Below are 13,080 nucleotides of genomic sequence, written 5' to 3'. Positions count from 1 at the left end.
TAAGGGCTTTCTTATGATTTTTTTTTCTTTTTTTAATTTATAAGCAATAGTAATTTATTTCTTGTGGTTCTAGAGGCCGAGAAGTCCAAGATCAAGGCATCAACATGTTTGATGTCTAGTGAAGGTCTGGTCTCTGTTCCAGAATCTCTTACAGTTCTCAAAGGCAAAGCAGAGAACAGAACAATCACAGTGCACCAGAGTTTTTATCCCTGCCAAGAACTAACTTTTGAGTGGCAAATTACTGTGTTCTTCTTAAGTTCCTGATTTCAAAGGAGACTTGCTTTCAGTGGAGCTTAGAATTGAAACCTAATTTAAGATTGAGGGCTGGGGTTGTAGCTCAGTGGTCAAGGCTTACCTCACACGTGTGAGGCATTGGGTTCAATCCTCAGCACCACATAAAAATAAAAATAAAGATATTGTGTCCATCTACAACTAAAAAAAAAAAATTGACTGGGTGAGGTAGATTTTTGTAGATGAAAAGATAATCTGCTGTATGATTACTTTAGGCAACAAGAGAAGGATGAATGAGACCTACTAAGATTTTTTTTTTTTTAAAGGAAGATCATTTTCTATCCAGTTTCTGAGCATGCTCAATTGTATAAAAATGGCTTTGCCTGGCTGAGCTGTCTACCTGGCTGACCATGTTCAATATCCAGGAAGATAAATGCATGAGGCTGAACTAGAGAGGGATTGCCTACAAGGGGAGACAAAGGAAAAATGAACAAGCCGAAAGAGGAGCAGAGCCCAGAGGGAAAGTGAGAGTTCTAGGGGTACCACAGTCAGCTCCCAACCATGACACTCACTGCCCTCTAAACTGAAGAGGCCAGTCCTCTGATTCAGGCTGTCATAATGAACACAAATCAGGCATGAAATCCTCAGTATGACAGCCCTGGATTGGATGACTTAAGGCCAAGTGGTTTGAGAGTGAGAAGTGGCTATGCCTTGATTCCGTTTGTGCCTTGGAAAGCTTGACCCTAAAAAGAATTGAGCTACTCATCTCTAGGGAGAAAGTAGCACCAGGGTAGAACCAAACATGCTGTGGAGCCCACATAGCCATCCAGCTTGCCACAGGTAGCACCACAGCCCTAGCTCTTCTCTCTTTTCCAGGGCTCTACGGCCACCTGGCTGGCTCCCCCAGTGGCACTGTGGGGTTCGAGTGGTCTCAAGTCGGAAACTGGTTGGGTTCATTAGCGCCATCCCAGCAAACATCCACATCTATGACACGTAAGCACCAGCACCCATCCCCACCCGACCCCACCCCTACCATCTTGGTCTGAGTAGGAGGAGGAGAGGGCTACAGTTCTCCCATAAGGGGGAGAATCTAGACACCTGGCATGGAAACTCATTATAGAAACCATGTGTTTTGCTCTGAGTTGTGGCTGGGTCCCTTATCTATGATTTGGGCTGGAAAGAGCCCACCTGCTCCTGCACTCCAGCAGTCAACATGGTGATTTACCTGAACTGCTTCAGAAGTAAACCAAAGCCAGCATGACCCACATTGAAGTGGTCTTTGGAGCCTTCCAACTCTACTTTTTCTGGCACTATCACAACCAGTCTTCTGACTCACAGAGTTGGAGGATTCTTGTGGGAATCAGAACCCTTGAGGTCCTAGAATAGCCTTGACTTCTCTGTGGGGTTCCCTGTGCTGCTTACCTGTGTGGTACAGGTGGAATTTTCAAGGCTGCTTTTGGGGATTCCAAGGAAAATGCTGGTGATGTCTTCTGATAGGGTGTTTGCTTGGCTCCCACTTTCCTTTGGAAGTGGAGTTTGTATAGAAACTGATGGAGTTGCGGGAGGGACCCCAGTACTAACCAAGTGAGGGTGGCCGCAGAATACACACCTGTGCTGAAGCTCCCTTCAGGTGTGGTTCCACATGCTTGAAAGAGTTGCCATGACTTTCCCCATTAAAAGCTTTGCTACCTACACTTCCCCTCCTCCTTCAGAGAGAAGAAGATGGTGGAGATCAACTTCCTGTGTGTCCATAAGAAGCTGCGCTCCAAGAGGGTGGCTCCAGTCCTGATCCGAGAGATAACCCGGCGGGTTCACCTTGAAGGCATTTTCCAAGCTGTTTATACTGCCGGGGTAGTGTTGCCAAAGCCTGTTGGCACCTGCAGGTAAAATTCTCTTCTTGCAAGATCCTAGAAATGTGGGTGCCCCAGCTCTAGTTGAGCTTTGTCAGATTCATTTCTGCTCCTTATGTGTTCCAGGAGTGTCTTGGAGCCCTAGTGTCTGATGTGATGGGGGTTGGGGAATACAGAGGAGTGAGAAGGGAGGTATAGGGATAGCAGACTGGAATGAAGAGTTAGCTATTCAGCTCCTGCTGGTTACTGCATTTAGAGATAAGGGGAGTCAGTCTGCTGGGAGTTTTTGTTCTTGTTTTGCAGTACTAGGATTGAGCCCAGGTGTGCTCTACCATTGAGCTATGTACCTCAGCACTTTTTCTCTTTTTATTTTGAGAGAGGTCTTGCTAAGTTGTTGAGGCTGGCCTTGAGCTTGGAATCTTCCTGCCTCAGCTTTCCAGGTCTCTGGAATTATAGGTGTGTCCCCTTTTCCTGGCCATATTTTTGTTTTTGTTTTGTTTTGTACCAAGAGTTGAACCTAGGGACACTTTACCGCTGAGCTACATCACCAGCCCTTTTTCTTTCTTTATTTTAAGATAGAGCCTTGCTAAATTTCTGAGGCTAACCTTGAACTTGTGATCCCTTTGTCTCAGCCTCTTGAGTCACTGGGATTACAGGTGTGTGCCCCCATGCCCAGCTTTCTTTTTGTTTTTAAGGAACAGGCCAAACCTGGATTTTTAAGGAAAATGTCCTAAAATTTTTTATTAGTTGGCTTAGTTTTGTTTTGAGTATTGTGTTAGCCAAAGAGAGCTTGTCTGATACCTTGCGATCCAAGGAGAACTCCGCCATAGAAAGTTCTTTGAAGTTAACAATGTCTGCCTAAAGAGCTAGAGAAGTGAAAATACCAGGTAAAGGTAGATGAGGAAAAAGGAAAAGGGCAAGCATGTGCCAATTTTCTGGGCATGACTATGAATCTTTCCCATTGACTTGATTCCAGGAATGAGGATTGCTCTCCCCAGACAACTGCTGTTACAAAGGAATGACTTTTTAAATTGAGAAAGAAAAATAGGGAGAAAGAAAAGCTAGGAGGAGCTATGGCCTTTCTGCATCCTCTTGGAGAGGCTGGAACCTGTGCTAGCCCAGCCCAAGAGGGGCCTGACTTGTCTCTCACGCCATCTGCTGGCCATCTGGAGGTCACCCTGCCACAGTTTTAATTGCACTGGCCAGAATCCCCTGAGGACAGGACATTTGTGTCCCCACAGGTACTGGCATCGGTCCCTAAACCCACGGAAGCTGATTGAAGTGAAGTTTTCCCACCTGAGCAGAAATATGACCATGCAGCGCACCATGAAGCTCTACCGACTGCCAGAGGCCAGTGGTACCCTGGGGTGGGCAGGGGCAGGAGAGCCTGGCCTTGGCAGGAAAGGAGCTGAGCTGGGGGGCAGCGGGGAGGGCTCTTCTTATCATAAAAGTGAGCCAGCCCATAGTCTTCAGATTTCCATTATTTCTGGGGTTTATCTTTTTGGTTTTTGTTTTTGCTGCTGGGGATTGAACCCAGGGGTGCTTTACCACTAATCCACATCCACAGATCTTTTTATTTTTTATTTTGAGATACGGTCTCACTAAGTTGCTTAGGGCCCACTAAGTTGCCCAGGCTGGCCTTGAACTTGTGATTTTCCTACCTCTGCCTTCTGAGTAGCTGGACTTAACAGGCATGTGCCTCTATGCCCAGCCTTAGCAAAGTTTTGTTTTAGTTTGATTTTCTCAGTCCTCCTGAGTCTGTGCCTGGATTGGCTTCTGTGCCATGTGCTGAAAGGCTTAGAGAACACCTATCCTGTATAATTTTAGCCTAAATGAAGCATAAATTGATCAGTCTACTTACCGATCCTTCATATTCATTGCACACATTCCAGATCCCAGCTCTTGAGTGTCCTTCCCTCTGCCAAATCAAGTAAAGGAGGGGTGATCTAAGCTTGAGGGAAACCCAGGATTTTTAATCCCAACACCCCGCCCATATTTGCCACTGAAGGACTGGGCAGCCTATTGCAAGTGAGTTTTCTATCCTGGGTCTGAATAGACCTGGTTTCCCAAAGAAACAAATGTTCCTGCCCTTCATTTGTGCCTGGCTTCAGGATCCTGAATTCTTGAAACGCCTTCTCAGAATGCTTCCAATCAGCTGTTAGTCTGCAAAAATTATTGAAAGCCTGTTTCTCAGAGTGCTGCCTACCTGAATTCATCAGCCACCAAATAGTATTGATCATCCTTTCATGGGATTAGTCCACCACTGGATTGGGGTCATTAGTGTCCCCTCTTGAGAGACCACAGTGGTGTAGTTAGACACTGCCAAAAACAGATTTGAGGGCCATGGTAGGTGTCTTCTCCCCCCATTATGGCCAGTGTGCCCTGTGTTCCTGGCAGGCAGAGAGCAGCCAGGAGAATGTCTGGATCTCCCCACTTCACTGCAAGAACCTAGTGTGCCTGTAATTTCGGCTCAGTGTGTGAGGTGTCACTGTGGGAGCTGCCATGTAGAATGAGGTCGTTAAGTGTTCCCTAGAGAGATCAGGGCTACAAGCAGTTTTGGAGAGCAGAGGCCCAGAACTGAACTTTTAAAAGCAACTCCTGTCCTGGGAAGCAGTTGTACTACACAGCAATAGGCATATCAACCATAATTCCACCAGTTTTCACTTTGGCTAGATCACATCTTTGTGTATCGAACCTCTGGGGATGGTCTGTCAGCTCCAATATTTGCTCCATAGGATAATGTGGTTTCCTTCCACTGAAGCATTTTTCAAGAAAAAGCATCTGTACAGTTGGGTGTGGTGGTGCATGCCTGTAATTCCAGTGACTCAGGAGGCTAAGGCAGGAGTATTGCAAGTTTGAGGTCAGCAGCTTAGCAAGGCCTTAAACAACTTAATGAGACCCTCTTTAAAAATAAAAATATGAAGGGCTGGGGATGTAGCTCAGTGGTAAAGCACCTCTGGGTTTAATCCCCAGTATCAAAACATTTTAAAAAACGATTTTTAAAGAAAAAGCATCTATAGGGTAGAATGATAGTTTGAGTTGAAAATCCTGGAGTTGGGTATTTTTTCTTCTGAGTTCATCTTGCAGCAGTGTCCTGCTTATATACTGCTGATGCTGTGGCCTCTGAGTGGCCAGACCAGGCTGGGCCCTAGGGTCTGTATGTGATGAGCTTTGTGTCTATAGAAGAGGGACAGTGAGGGTAGTAGGAAGATGGCAGCTGTGGTTCAGTGTGAGGAGGTATGGATGCTCAGAGGAGGGCTTCTTTGAGGCCCTGGAGCAGTACTGTCTTGTTCTAAGGGAGATAATGGAAGAGCCAGCCCCCAGCACATCCAGGGAGCCAACAGAGTTTCTCTCAATCATGTCAATTGTGGACATTTTGGGCTGCGTAGTTCCTTGTCATGAGGATTGTCTTGTTCAGTGTAGGATATTTAATGGCATCTCTGACTTCTAGCCCCTAGATGTCAGTAGCATCTCAGTCATGACAACCAGAAATGTCACCAGATATTGGGGGCAACATTGCCTCCTCTGAGAACTGCTGGGCTAGATGGACGGAAGGTCTAGCCAGAGGGGCCAGCTGGCCTGGAAGGTGGAAGACTTTATGGGAAGTTTGTCATATTAGGAGGACAGCCTGAGGCCATGTGGATGACATACTGATGCAACAGCCTCAGCCTGGATGGCAGCCAGGACAAGATGGGAAAGGGCCAGAAGATCCTAAAAGGGCAGGACTTGGACCTGAATAGAAAGACCCAGGGTGTAAGAGGAGTTGCTGAGAATGACCAAGGAGTCTCTCTTGAGGGGCTGGGAGACAGACACATCTGATACTATCTCTTCATCTTCCTTCCAGACTCCCAAGACAGCTGGGCTTCGACCAATGGAAAAAAAGGACATTCCAGTAGTGCACCAGCTCCTCACAAGGTACTTGAAGCAGTTTCACCTCACGCCAGTCATGAGTCAGGAGGAGGTGGAGCACTGGTTCTACCCCCAGGAGAATATCATTGACACTTTCGTGGTGGAGGTGAGTTGGAAGCGGTTCCTAGAGAGGCAGTCCCTTGAAGTAGCCAGGTAGGTTCCCAGGGCCCAGGTTTTGGCACCTGAGGCTTCTTGAACCTTCCATGTTTGGTTCCCTTGAAATACAGGGAATTGTAGGTTGTTGTTCCTACAACCACATCCACCCTGATGACAGAATAGCGCACCAAGCCCCTCTCGGTCAGTTAGAAGAGCCTCTGATTCCTTGCTTGTCCTGCTTAAAGTAGTGCAGTCTTGGGAATGTAGGCCACAAGAAGAGATCCCTGATGATGCCCAGCAGGCAAGGAGAGCCAGTAGTTTAGCCCACAGTCCAGCCTGGTTCTGTCCTCACGATCCCTCAGCCAAATGCTTCCTCTCAGGCATATCCTGTTCCATTTTCCACTCATTCAGCTAGAGGGGCAGGGCTGCCTGAAGGTAGTGTGCGTGTAATGGAGAACGTATTGTTTCTGGGCCACGGTGTCACTGTGCATGTATGACACTGCCTCTTTTTATTGTCTTCCCTTCAGAATGCAAATGGTGAGGTGACAGATTTCCTGAGTTTTTATACACTTCCCTCCACCATCATGAACCATCCAACCCACAAGAGTCTAAAAGCTGCGTATTCCTTCTACAACGTCCACACCCAGACCCCTCTTCTAGACCTCATGAGTGATGCCCTTGTTCTAGCCAAAATGGTGAGGAACAGACCAGAGGGTCTTTGGAGATCCTGGGGGGAGGGCAGTGAAACAGTGGTGAGCATAGCTCCCTGGAGCTTGCTACATCTGGGTTGGGAGGCTTTGAGCCCCTTCACCTTCCTCTTAAGTGGGGTGCTAGCAGTTTTCAAGCTCAAAATTCAAAATTAGGAGGGAATCAGATGTGTCTGAAATGGGGGCACTGAACTCCTGTGAGTTTCATTTTTGTAGCTGGTGCCAATAGCCAGCCTGCTTTGGGATAGTGGGATTCTTCTAGCTTTCCCAGTGTGGGAAGGGCAGAATAGGCTCCTCCTGAGCAGGTGATTGGAATAGCTGACTGGCGAGCATGAGTAATAGGTAGTCATTAGCTCTCAGTCTTGTGGTACCAGTGCCCTCCTGCACTGAGCCCAGCCCCTACACCAAGGGAGCTTCCAATCAGTGAAATTGGGGAATTGAGTCCTCACCAGCTTAAAGGAGCACTGAGGTATCATACGATCACTGTGTGTACCTGAGCCTAAGAGTCTGATAGCCAGAGAGTAAGGAAGCTGATACAAGCCAACTTCCCAGAGGAAGGGGCTCTGAGCTTGGTTTCCAGAGAGGACTGTGGAAATTACTGGAGTGTTTTCGGGGAGGCATAGCAGGAGAAGTGGCCTGGACACTGAGTATGCTGTGAATACTCAGAGGGACAACTGAATAGAGGCCATATTGAGGGTGCCATTAAGACTGTCTTGGAAAGCACACCTGGAGAGCCAGGCGCTAGCTACAGTTTGGATCTAACCCAAAAAACAGCCAGAGATTCTGACAGAATCCTATTCTGTGGCTATTTCTAGAACTTTTTTGGAGGTGAGGGGTGGGGAGGTACTGGGGATTAAACCCAGGGTGCTAAACCACTCAGCCATATCCCCAGCCCTTTTTATTTTTATTTTTATTTTGAGACAGGGCCTCACTAAGTTTCTGAGGCCGGCCTTGAACTTGGGATCCTCCTGCCTCAGCCTCCTGAGTGGCTGGCATTACAGGCAGGCTGTAATTTGCCTAGCTCTAGAACAGTTTTGTTTTTGTTTTTTAATATTTTTAGTTGTAGATGGATACAATACCTTTATTTTATTTATTTATTTATTTATTTATTTTTTAAAGAGAGAGTGAGAGAGGAGAGAGAGAGGGAGAGGGAGGGAGAGAGAGAATTTTTAATATTTATTTTTTTTTTAGTTCTTGGCGGATACAACATCTTTGTTGGTATGTGGTGCTGAGGATCGAACCCGGGCCGCACGCATGCTAGGCGAGCGCGCTACCGCTTGAGCCACATTCCCAGCCCTTTATTTTGTTTATTTAGTTGTTTTTTTGTTTGTTTGTTTGTTTTTTTAATGTGGTGCTGGGGGTTGAACCCAGTGCCTCATGCACACTAGGCAAGTGCTCTATCACTGAGTCACAACCCCAGCCCTCTAAAACAGTTTTGAGGCGACAGCAGAGTGGGTAGGAAAGTAGGCAGCCTTGCTCTGTCCTCACCTGTTCTCATTTCTCCTGTCACCCTGAAGAAAGGGTTCGATGTGTTCAATGCACTGGATCTCATGGAGAATAAAACGTTCCTGGAGAAACTCAAGTTTGGCATAGGGGATGGCAACCTGCAGTATTATCTCTACAATTGGAAGTGCCCCAGCATGGGGGCCGAGAAGGTATGTGTGGTGTAGCCACATGTGGATTGCCAATTAGGTAGCTAGTGCGTCCAGCAGGAACAGGCCCATAAATCTGAGATGTGGCATCGGTCAGGGTCCTTGTCAGCTAGATTTTGGGCCCTTGAAACATCTGTTCCTTCTGATAGCCATACCAGCAGGTCAGTGTTCCCCTCTCAGTGATTGGTGAGAATGGCAGGGGCCCAGGCCCCAGAGCCTCATTGGATCAGGAGGGTCATCTGTGGTGTCTCTCCCAGCCAGCTGGACCATCTGGCTGGCTGGGGCAGGGTGTTCTGCACAATCCAAGAAAACCATGAAAGTGGAGTTTCCCATGGAGGTTAGGGTCTGTTGATCGGCTGTCCTGTTCTGGGCTGCCACCCTTGCCCTTCCTTAGCCCTTTGTCCTCCAGTTCCTCTGGGAAGCTCAGGGGCATGGGTATGGTCAGCATTTACAAAAAACTGTCCTGTGAGCTAGAGGGAGCCTTTGGCCCAGTGTTCCTAAGGAAACCACATCACTGGAAGGATCTGATAGAAATGGAAGCCTGGTGCTGAGGCTGGGTGAGAGTCCTCGGCTTCGTGTGAGCACTCAAATGGCACAGGCCATGCTCTGTGGCCTCAATGGGCCAGAACTTTAGGACAGTGGGGAGGCAGGAGAGTCCTGGGCACTGTCAACTCAATTCTGCCTCTCCCTGTTGACTCCTAGGTCGGGCTGGTGTTACAGTAACCAGTCGCCAGTGAGATTCTGGACAAAGCCACTGAGAATTCAAACCAGGAAATGGAACCCTACCACTTGTTGGTCTAATTTTCACAAACGTGAGAATCCCTGGCAAAGGGAACAGAACTGAACCGGCTTTACCAAACCGCCAGTGAACTTGACAATTGTATTGCAATGGCATAGGCTGCGTGAAGTCACTTCTGGCCGTGTCTCTGGTCTCCCTGTTTTCCACTTAATCACATCCTCATGCAGCCGTGATCAAGGGAATGTAACTGCTGAAAACTAGCTTGCGATTGGCATATTATGGAGTTAACGGGTGAATAATAAAAGTATATATATATTATATATATATAAATATTTTAAATATCTTTCATGTTCCAAATGTGCGAGGATGTTTGGTCTCTAATGAAAAACTGAATCCAGTCATTCCTTAAAATTAGAACCCAGGGACAGTGGCAGACAGACATGTTGGCACAGTTTCTTCCTTCAGAGGCTTTTTTTGGGGGAGCAGGAAAAAGAGGATCTGGGGAACTTTATTCCATTTCCCTTTGGAATCAGCTACAGTGACTGACTGGCTTGAGCAGGGAGGGAAGGTGAAGGGACTCTGCCAGCTCTAGAGGACTCGTATGTCACAGGCTGGCAGGTGCAGCTGGGTGAAGCTGTGTTCTAATACTGAGCAGTGGGGACAATCATGAAAGCAGGTTTCATTCATTGAGTCCCTTCTTCCCTCCCCTTGACCTGCTCCCTGTAGGAGATCATCCTGTCAAGTATTTAAAAGAGCTCTTGTTGCCAGCCTTGCAGGGATGCATCCCCTGTGAGACTTTGCCTTTCTATGACTGGGGTGACTGGCAGTTTGAAGGGGACCTTAAACCTCCTTGTAGTGTCTGGGACTTGGTAGAGACCATATCAGTGCAAACCGTGCTTAGCTCATCTCAGAGAGCCAACAGTAAGCACCCTCCTGTCCCCAGGGTGGCTGGGCAGGGATGGCATGGGGCCAATACCCAGACTCCTTCAGCCACCAGCCCCTGGTCTGTGCCTTCTTCAGCCCACTAGCCATTTCTTGCTGTGTCTTTTTTAGGACACACAACCTACAGTGGCAGCAAGAGGTGGTGATTAGAGACAGATATTGGCCACAGAAATGGTTTCCATGTAGCCATTGTTTGAGTCTAATTTTCACTGATGCTATTTTGTGGATTTTTGTGGTGGTTGTGATAGATGCTGCCAGTTTCTCCAAAAGTGATCAAGCCCCTGGTCACATGGCTGTCCACGTAGACATTCTTCAGTGGTGTTGAGCCAAGTGGCCTGTGGAAGATTGGGCTCTGGAACCGTCAGCAGCCCACATCTAGTTTCCACATAAATTGCTCTAGGAAAAAGTCCTGAGTAGATAGCATAATGTGTGGCGGGGGGATTTCTTGCTGCTTTCACCTCTTGGCCTCTTGTAGGGAGCCTTAGCCAGGAGCCAGACTTAGCGTCAGTGCACAAACTGAAGCCATTCTGTAGGATAACAGGTTTGCTTCAAGCCATGGGTTTTTGTGTGGAACCTAATTCTGCAGAGTCTCCAAAACTGGAGGGAATTGTTTGCTGGGGATGGGAGCTGTACCACCGTGGGAGTGCCGTCTGCTCTCTGCAGACTACTGCTGCAGTTCCACTGTGGTGGATTTTTATCAGGTTTCTAGGGGCTCCCTTCTTCCCACTATCCTGTGCTGCAAACTGCAGGCACCAGCGAAAGTGGCTGACCTTTGACTCCTTGACTCCAAGATACCCAGACCAAAGAAGCTGCCATTCTTGGCGTGAAGCATACTGAATCTCACAGACAGGAGGAGTCAGAGAGGTGGAGGCTTGCCTTCCAGACTTGCAGACAGTAGACACAGTGCCCCAAGTACCAGAGCAGTTAACCCTGATCAGACCCCTCAGAAGTCAAAGAACAAAGTATTCAGGTCTTTCCTACCTAGAGGAGACTTAGAATGTTGGAAAGATGCCCTGTCTTAATCTTGATCAGTTCTGAGCCAAGTCACAGCTCAAGTTGCCCCTAAGATTTGGAGTACACAAATCTTGAGTGAGCTTTGCTTTTGTTGACCTGGTCATGGAAAGGGAATATTGAGTCCCCAGTGGCTGCTCTGGAAGAAACAGATCTCTTGGCAAAGACTCTAGCTTCTCCTTCCCCAAAACCAGGTCACTTGCTCCTGGGACTCGGCTGTTTTCCCCTGGTGGGGACCTGTCCAGGTCTGCAGGAGACAGCTCAGGGCTACTGTTGAGTTTCATTTCTGATTAAACTTAGACCCTGGGTTCTTCACTCAACCCCTTCTGGAATTTGAGGCCAGGGAGCATCATCATCAGAAGAGAGGGTTCAGGACCTCCTATAGGAGCCTTGGTGGCACCATGACTGACTTGAACCAAACAAGGGAAGAACAGCGCCTCCAAGCTGACCTGCTCAGGCAGCCATGTTGGAAAACCTCTCTGGGCCTGGCCACCACCTTCTGCCACCTAGTCCTCCTGGCTGCCATATTCTGAAGATGACCTTTATCTCCTGTCTCTGGATTGACTCTATTTGACCTTGGACTCCGACTCTGTAGGGAGAGAGCCGGATAGAAAGGAGGCCTTAACTCTGGATTGGGGCCTACATAAGGCTCATTTTCCCCACATGTGCCTGTTTCTGAAGATGCTGATGTCTGAAGGCTGGCCTACACCAAGCTACTCCAACACCCTTTTTTAATGGAAAATTTCAGGCCTTGCCTACAACTGACTGCCTACAACTTACTGGGTCTCTGAAGTCCAAAGGCAGATATCTCATGGTCTAGAATTCTTTCCCCAAAGATGACGAGCATTTAACTAACCTGAGGCCTTGGACAGTTTCATAGAACTGTGATCTAGGACTGTCAGGTCAGGGAAGGAGGCAGGAGTGTCTCTTGGAGGCAGCCTTCTTGAGGCCTGGCCTCCCTGCCCCAGAATCAGGGAGACTCAAGGCCTCACTTTTGCCTAGCAGTAAAGCAAAGGCAGGCCTACAAATAGACTATACCAGGGTGAGGCTATTTAGGACAGTTTCATTTAATTAAACTCAAAAACATTGGCTGGCAGGCAGGGCTGCATCTGGGAACAGAGAGGGCAAGCTTCACCTTTTTGTCTTGGTTTTTCTTGGGCTGTAGGGGGCATCCATTTCTGGGGTGGAGAGGAAATACCAAATGCATTGTTGTTCTGCTCAGTACATCTCACTTGTTTCTAATAAAGGAAGCAGCTGAATAAATCGATCTGCCCTCCTGGTATTCCTCTGGTCAGCAGGTGGCAGTAAAACAGATGAATCATGGGGCTGGGCTAGAGCAAGGGTGATAATAAAGGCCCCCAGGAACCATGATACTAGGCCAGGTTTGGAAGACCTTCTTCCAGCACATACTTGGCTCTTCTCACCACTAGAGAGGAACCAGGACAGAGCCAGGTTCTCCAGAGGAGTAACGGCATAAGAGCATCAAGCAGTTTGATAGTCAGAGTGGCTTCTCACAGGAGGATACAGGCACTACACCCTGCCAGAATGTCAGGATACCACATCCCCTCATGGGACACAAGCTGAGTGGCTCTATTGAGCTATGAGGGGCATGCCTCCCCAACTCTGGTGTTGCTAGGGATGAAACCCAGGACCTTACTCATGCTGGATAGGAGCTCTACCACTGAGCCCACCAGGGATGCTTTTTATTTTTATTTTTAAAATTTTTTTAAATCTTATTTTTTAGTTATCAGACACAGCATCATTGTTTGTATATGGTGCTGAGGATCAAACCCGGGTCGCACGCATGCCAGGCGAGCACGCTACCACTTGAGCCACATCCCCAGCCCCAGGGATGCTTTTTAAATGTGACATTGCTAGGACCCAAGAACTGCATTTAGAATTCCCCATCCCATCCCCCAGTTCTTTTCCTTTGGAGCTTTTCC

General features: G+C 47.9%; 1 protein-coding gene across 1 annotated transcript in view; it reads left to right on the top strand.

Moving 5' to 3' along the window:
* The window catches only part of Nmt1 (N-myristoyltransferase 1), a 32,476-nt gene extending 20,076 nt beyond the window's left edge, over nt 1-12,400 (top strand). Inside the window, exons 5-11 of the mRNA XM_078040991.1 lie at nt 1,076-1,224; nt 1,944-2,114; nt 3,323-3,431; nt 5,926-6,096; nt 6,614-6,781; nt 8,311-8,448; nt 9,148-12,400. Of these exons, the coding sequence (XP_077897117.1) occupies nt 1,076-1,224; nt 1,944-2,114; nt 3,323-3,431; nt 5,926-6,096; nt 6,614-6,781; nt 8,311-8,448; nt 9,148-9,168 (927 nt within the window). The 3' untranslated portion in view covers nt 9,169-12,400. The remainder of the gene's footprint in view (nt 1-1,075; nt 1,225-1,943; nt 2,115-3,322; nt 3,432-5,925; nt 6,097-6,613; nt 6,782-8,310; nt 8,449-9,147) is intronic.
* Nucleotides 12,401-13,080: the final 680 nt, after the last annotated feature.

The sequence above is a fragment of the Ictidomys tridecemlineatus genome, chromosome 3, assembly GCF_052094955.1.
Source record: "Ictidomys tridecemlineatus isolate mIctTri1 chromosome 3, mIctTri1.hap1, whole genome shotgun sequence".
NCBI lineage: Eukaryota > Metazoa > Chordata > Mammalia > Rodentia > Sciuridae > Ictidomys > Ictidomys tridecemlineatus.
This window is presented reverse-complemented; position numbering and strand designations above follow the sequence as displayed.